This window comes from Montipora capricornis, chromosome 10 (assembly GCF_036669925.1).
Source record: "Montipora capricornis isolate CH-2021 chromosome 10, ASM3666992v2, whole genome shotgun sequence".
Lineage (NCBI taxonomy): Eukaryota > Metazoa > Cnidaria > Anthozoa > Scleractinia > Acroporidae > Montipora > Montipora capricornis.
This window is the reverse complement of record NC_090892.1, coordinates 27178655-27185887: the sequence shown is the minus strand read 5'-3', so window position 1 is coordinate 27185887 and position 7233 is coordinate 27178655. Positions and strand designations below refer to the sequence as shown.

The window sequence follows — 7233 nt, the reverse complement described above, 5'->3', positions numbered from 1 at the left end:
TCATTGACATGTGGTGATCAAACAACACACCCAGATTACGAACGTATTCAACTTGTTTAATGACTGACTCTCCTACTGTAATACTTTCAATACAGTTGTTAACTAGAAGCCACTACGAGAAACTCATCAGTGTTCTCATTTACAGTATAGTCAACCACTTCAGGAACTTTGTTTCTGAGACATCAAGCATTTACACACGAGAAGCGTACCCCAGTTTTCCACTTGTTCCACTAAAGACGCACCTCAAGGACCCTTTCTTGAGGATGTGTTCTTGTGTTTGGAGAGGGAGAATCGGGTCCTATATTTAATAAGGTGGCCGAAGGGAAATGAGTGCATAAGTCTGGGGCTTCTGAGATGGCTGTGAAACGGCCGAAAGTTCAGCTAAATGAAATATATATCCTATATGAACACATCATAGCAAAGGCTAAAACACAACCGTTAATGTCAGAATATTCATTTCCCCTTGTTTTGTGGTTTGTTTTGTTTATTTATTTATTTATTTATTGTTTCTTTTTTTCATTTACAGAAACAATCTAGACTTGGTTTTTAAGAAACGAATTATTTTATTTTATTTTCAGCTTCAAGACAGAGACCAAACAATCATTTGTAACGAAGAAAGATCGGAAGGGCACAGCCCATACAGCTACAAGTTAACCGTAAAAACTGGTGTCTGGGCAGGTGCAGGAACAACATCCAATGTATCCCTTATTATGTATGGAGTAGAAGGAAACAGCGGTATTCTGAAAATAGTGAAGGAAAGTAGTGATGCGTCTTATTCAGTTTTCGCTCGAGGAACTGAACAAAACTTTAAAATAATTTTGAACAAAGACATTGGTGAAATTTACTCTCTTCGTATCTGGCATGACAACTCAGGCAAGGATCCATCTTGGTATTTGGACGAGGTAAGCATTACGAGCATCAACACTGGAACCTGCTGGAAATTTATAATTGACACATGGCTTTCTCTAGAAACTGAATCGTACTCTTGTGAAGTGCTCCAAGTTCCTTCCTGTTCCAGTCCAAGTATCACAAATGTGGCTCTGAAGGAGATGTTTTCCAATGGCCACCTTTGGTTTTCCGTTGTTACTAAGACTCCGGGGGACAATTTTACAAGAGTTCAAAGGCTTTCGTCCTGTGTTTGCCTCCTTCTTTGTACGATGGCCATCAGTGCTGCATTTTATCGATGGGAAACACATTCCTACCAAGTCATCAACCTTGGACCACTTAAATTTTCAGCAAGACAGGCGATGGTCAGTGTTCAAAGCACCATAATTACCATTCCTGTTCACGTTATTATTCTCTTATTTAAGAAAACCACATCGTTTCTCCGCTCGGAGCATTCACGCTGGTGGCAGTGTCTGTTCTACGGTATGTATATCGTGAGCGGCATAATGACTGTCTCATCGGCCATTGTGACCATTTCTTACAGCCTCATTTGGGGGAGTGATAAAAGCCAAGAGTGGGTTTCTGCTGTTATCACCTCTTTCTTCGAAGACATTCTGGTTGTACAGCCATGCAAATGTCTCGTACTTGTCGCTATATCCGTTATGTTGGCAAAGTGCAAAGGAAAGAAAATATCTTCCGAAAGCCGTGAAAAAGAGACACCGGAGAAAGTGACACCTTTCCCAAGGTCAGGAAGAGAATTCTCAAGACTGAAGAAAGAGATTGTTGCTAAGGCCAAACGTCGTTCGTCCATTCGCCAAATAGGATTTTATATGACTTTTCTTGTCATAATTGGTGTGTTATCATATGGAAACAGAGACTCGACGCGGTATCTGTTCGCGAAATTTCTTGATGTTCACACCGGATATTTTGAACAGGTATTGACTCACAACACAGCCTTTTAACCTTTTTTTAATTTTGTGAAAAGAGGAAGGTAATTGCCTTCACCTTTTCAAAATTATGAATTAAGAGAAATTGATCTGGGACTTTCCACACCCGAAATTACCTGATTTAGTCGAAAAGCGACAAGTCCGATTGTCACTTGACCGAGAAAAGACTTCGAAATGTTGAAAAAATAACAAAGGTGCATCGAAACCTGTCGCTTCCGGAACGCTCCACCCTTAACACGACAATTTGTGGTGTATACCTAAACCAAGGAAACACGAAAAGCCACAAACTCTGGCAAGAATGTATTTTGAAAGTCAGCTGCACTTTCATACTCTGTTGAACCAATGAGCGTTTTTTATTAAACTAGCCTATCAGTGTTTTTCATTAGCATGTCTCCACCAATTGCATAGTTCTCCCACTCCCTATATAAACTAAAGAAACCCGCAATTCCTCATTTCGTCCTAACAAAGGGCTGACGTTCGAAATGGCAGCCATTGAATAGTTTTAAAGTAAAGTAAAGTTAAGCAACCATATCGATAACTCGTAACAGTAATTCAACTGACAAACCTGAGGTCGACGGTGCGCTCATTTTACTCCCCCCTCTCCATCAGTGCTCCGTTTTACGGGTATTTAAAGCTACTTTGCTACACGGAAAGTAAAGAAGTCGAAACAAGGATGCGAGATCCGGGAATCGAACTCAAGACCTCTTGCACCAAGGCCGCGCACTAACCGTCTGTGCCATCCTTTTCTTCTTTTCCTGAGGCAATTCGATCTTTTTCGACTCGTTGGGTAAATCCAAATTGTTTTGTACATGTGTTACTCTCCCACTGACCCAGGACCACATTTTCTTCCTAAAATAGCCTCTTTATAAAAACGTTTTGTTATTTTCTTAGTTTCATGGGCTTCGTTTCGATATTGCGGGTCCTTCTGCATGCTTTTCACGGCTGCACCCACTACACGCTATTTGATTCGAAAATCAAACATATTTTTGCAACGCGAAAAAAAAGTGCGCTAGTAACCAAATCTTAAATATTATTTTTCAATATTAATTTATTTTACATAAACTGTTGACTCTAGGAAATTTAGTAATATATTTTCGTGAGCAGGCCACTCTGTAATGAGAACTAAGTATATAATAATCATTTGACAAGTAAAATGTTTATTGAATTTTTCAAGATACTTTTTACACCCAGATTAATTAAAGACATTGTGACAATTTTATATTCACAAATTCCTGCGCTGGAGACATTACACGATTGTGATGTGTTTTATCAGGTCATGGATCGTGTCTCTGAAAGATCATAATTAATTCCAAAGTTACAAGTTCGAAACTTAAATACTTGATTTCACTAAAATAATCTAAATATATTCATCACATATTCTGCATCATCTTGTGTCAATTCCCATTTAGGTTACAACTTTCACCTCCTTCTGGGAATGGATGAACAAAACGTTGGTACCACATCTCTACCTCAGTCCCCATCAATCCAATTACCGAGAGTGCCAACAGGCAGGGGATGAGCTAAAAGCTACTGTGATTGGAATGTTACGACTTCGTCAGCTTAGAGCAGGAAAAGGTTTTTTTTTTTCTTTTTCTTTTTTTTTTTTGCTTTGGTTTTTAGTCGTGTCGAAGTCGTATGTAACATCTGAAAATCAAGAGGATTAATATTACCTAAAGAAGAAAGGTACTCAAGTGTGCCACTTTATTAGGAGGATAATTTATTTATTTATTTATTTATTTATTTAAAAACAGATCAGTTAAATTTTAATTAGGAAACATAACAAACATTTTTTTAAATTCACGTGTAGGTATGAAAATTGCTCAAACGTAAAACGTTGTCCTGACATTTTCATTTTATTAGATTCAATAACCGCATGTTTTTCTGGCTTTAACCTCACCTGTCTCTTATTTTCAGTTGAGTGCCCCGCAGCACACACGATCAAGGATTGGTTTCCCCTTGAACTTCATGATTGCTACTCTTTTGTCAAGGAATCCAAAGATCCATTCATTCCCAAACGTGGAATTTTCCCTTGCTCTCGTCCATGGGTGTATCAAACAGCAGAAGAACTCGATGCGTCATCAAAATGGGGACATCATGGGTGGTATGGTGGAGGAGGGTACTCTGCTGACCTGGGTTATGATGAGGAAACTGCGCGTACTGTTGTTCATTCTTTACAATCAGGGCATTGGATTGACCGTCAAACAACAGCTGTGATCGTAGAGTTTACCTTGTTTAGCCAATCAATCAGCACATTAGCGGTTTGCTCTTTTTTCTTTGAAGTGCTTCAAACAGGACAGGCTGTATCGTTTAAGCAAATCAACACCATCTCATTACACAATACTGAATCCGTCCTCCAAGTCTTTCAAGGACTCTGCTTTGTTATCTTCATCAGCATGTTTTTCTATAAAGGCTTTGACACCACAACCACCATAATTCGCCGGGGAAGACATTACACTCGTTCTGTTTGGTGTTGGCTGGATGTGTCGCTACTCTGCACGTCCCTCTCTGTTCTGGTGTTCAGCTTTGTCAAGTCTTACCATATTACAAACATTCTACAATACTTGGAGCGCAACATCTTTGCTCCAGTCAATTTCCAGTCGGCTGTTCTATTGGAGGATGTTGAAAACTGTGTCTTAGCCACCCTTACCTTTCTTACCACAGTTAAGCTGTTGCAGTTGACGTATTTTAATATGTATACCAAAGTGTTTTCTAGTGCATTGCGAATCTGGTTGAAAAAGTGGCACTCTTATCTCCTTATTCTTTCAGTTTTGTTCTTTGCATTCCTTCAAACAGGAATTTTGCTCTTTGGGACCACTGTTTCTCGTTATTCCAGCCTTTGGCCATCATTCTCCTTTCAGCTTGAAATAATTCTTGGAAAGGTCAAAGCTCGACCAGTAAAGGAACTTGTTGAAGCGGTGCCTGTGTTTGGTCACGTATTCGTTAGTCTTCTTCTTTTCGGTATCACAATCATAATGATAAATTTCTTCATATCATCTTTAAATGATGCCATAAGTGATGCAAGAGCATTGCAGAAACGTGAGAAAAGCCAACCACCTCGAAACCAGGCTGATTCAAATGTTTCAACTGAAAGATTCAAAGAGTTCTTTGACCACATCAGCTACCAGTTGAAAGCCATAGATGTGAATCAACATTTGCCAGAAGCACATATCCTTGACAAAAAGCTGACAGAAGTCTTAAGGCGTCTGGACGAGGCATGTTCACATCACATCAACGAGTGACAAAATGAACTGCCGACAAAAAAAAAGGAACTTAGACAGATTAGCAAGCTAGACTAAGTTATTCATCAGGTTCGTTATAGCGTAGAGATACTGCAACATTGCACAGGTAAAGAGCATTCAGTAGTATGAGGAAGAAGCCTCCAGGTGAAAAGAGGAATGGCTTCAGTTGAGTTTAATATATTATCACATGGGACAAAGATGAAGTAAGTTTCTTTCCTTTTCAAATAATAATAAGCAGCTTTCCTCAGAGCAGCGTAGGCCTAGTTAAACGTAATACGCATAGCTGATCTGAATTTTTATCATATTAATTAGACGTTACCCGAACGGTTCCAATAAAACCAATGTCAGAAAAGCTGTTAAGACGTCCAGAATGCATGTACAGCCCATGTTATGTAAAGACATACGGTAAATGAGAGAAACTGTTGACAAATGGGCCGGCTTCCGACAGCAGAGTGCAGAAAGGCGTGTCTGTTTCATCATCATTATCATCAACATGGAATTACGGAATCGATATCACCAAGAGATCTCTCAAGGAACCGTCCATTACAACTAGAAATAGATTCCATAAGAATACTTAGACTGTGCTTGAAAAAAAGCAAAATCGAATAAAATATCCAAGATTACATGTGCTGAAAAGTTGTTTTCATTGAGTCACAATAGCAGCGTAAAAATTATTTAGACTGGTGGCATGCTTAGCCTAGGTTCACAGACTATGTTGCCCCTGTAACAAAAAGTCCTGTTGGTTTGGCCTTGAAATTAAAACAGTGTGAAAATTATGTCTGTGGGTGGTATTTAGTGAGAGATCAATGAATTCAAGATCGTCACTGGTTTGCCGAGGCATGGATATCTCCTTAGGGACATCAAGTACCTAGGCAACTTTACTGATGACGTCGCCTCCCATGAGACTTGGAAGTGTTTTATCCTTCTCAACATGTTGGGGTTTGTATGTATTCACCCTTTTAACTGGAAGACACAATGAGGTTCACTTGGAAGCAGAAGCAGAGAGATCATATCATGTCCAAGTAAACCGACTTTTTGTCTTGAAGATTGAGGCTTAGGCGATTAGAAACAAGGAAAAGGAAAGGAAAGGAAAGGAACTTTATTTAAGTGTCTAGTCGATTTAGCGCTGGAGCGCTAATTGGGGACACTGTAAAGTGAAATTAACAATCAACGCACATCAAGTCAAATGTTGGTTTTTGAGGAGAGGGGAGTACCCGGAGCAGACTAGAGAACCAACAAACGCAACCCACAAATGTCGCCGAGTCGAGGAATCGAACCCGAGCCACATTGGGGGAAGGTGAGTGCTCCCACCACTGCGCCATCCCTGCACCCCTAAGCCATTGTGTCAGAAGATTTGTGACACCGGTATACATTCTCACGTCTGATAGAAGGTTGGAATTAATCAGGTTATTAATTCAATTCCTACGACTTCTTATCTCTGGCAAGACAATTAGAGCAGATTTCACTTAGACAGGGTCACTACAAATTGCATCTACGCCATTTATATTGGTGCAAGGAAGGAAACCTTCTACTTCCATTCCTTCTGTCAAAACCACTCACCGACAACCCCAAAGGCTGGGAAGTTGCGCGAAAGATTGGCTGGAAATATTTACGCATCCTCATTGGTGAAAGTCACCGCAAACTTCAATTCTTTGATGAAGATCGGCAAAGACTCAAACAAAACATCGAGTCGGCCATTGAGGCCTCTCACTGCGAGGCATTGTACCAAGCAATCGCACAACGTTGTGAACGCGTCCGAAAACTGAGCGGAAACACGAGCAAAAGCTGAATAGGCTACCGGCTGGCATGGTTGTAAACGAATTAAAAAAGAAATGGGTAGTAAGTATCTCCGGAAGAAGACTACAGGGCAACGAAATATCGCGCCACACACCGTACCCACGAAAGATATACTCGCTTCTGTCGAAGCCGCAATATACCACCTGGCACAAGAAAATGAGGACGCTACTAGAGCAGAGGTTTACGGAGCTCTGAAACATGCTAAACAGCGAAACCTGACAAATGAAGAGCGGAGAGCACTCAAAGAACTCAAAAGTGACAAAAACATTATAATAATAATCACAGCGGACAAAGGAAACTGTATAGTCGTCATGAAGAGAACCGACTATCGTAACCAGATTCAAGAAATGCTGCAAGATCAGAAC

At 40.1% G+C, this 7233-nt stretch overlaps 1 protein-coding gene across 1 annotated transcript; it reads left to right on the top strand.

The window, feature by feature from the left end:
- Positions 1-1403: 1403 nt before the first annotated feature.
- On the top strand, positions 1404-5509 carry LOC138021633 (polycystin-2-like). The gene is made up of 3 exons (XM_068868560.1): positions 1404-1820; positions 3242-3407; positions 3747-5509. The coding sequence occupies exons 1-3, from the start codon at positions 1548-1550 to the stop codon at positions 5069-5071; spliced, it is 1764 nt and encodes a 587-aa protein (XP_068724661.1). The 5' UTR covers positions 1404-1547; the 3' UTR covers positions 5072-5509.
- Positions 5510-7233: the final 1724 nt, after the last annotated feature.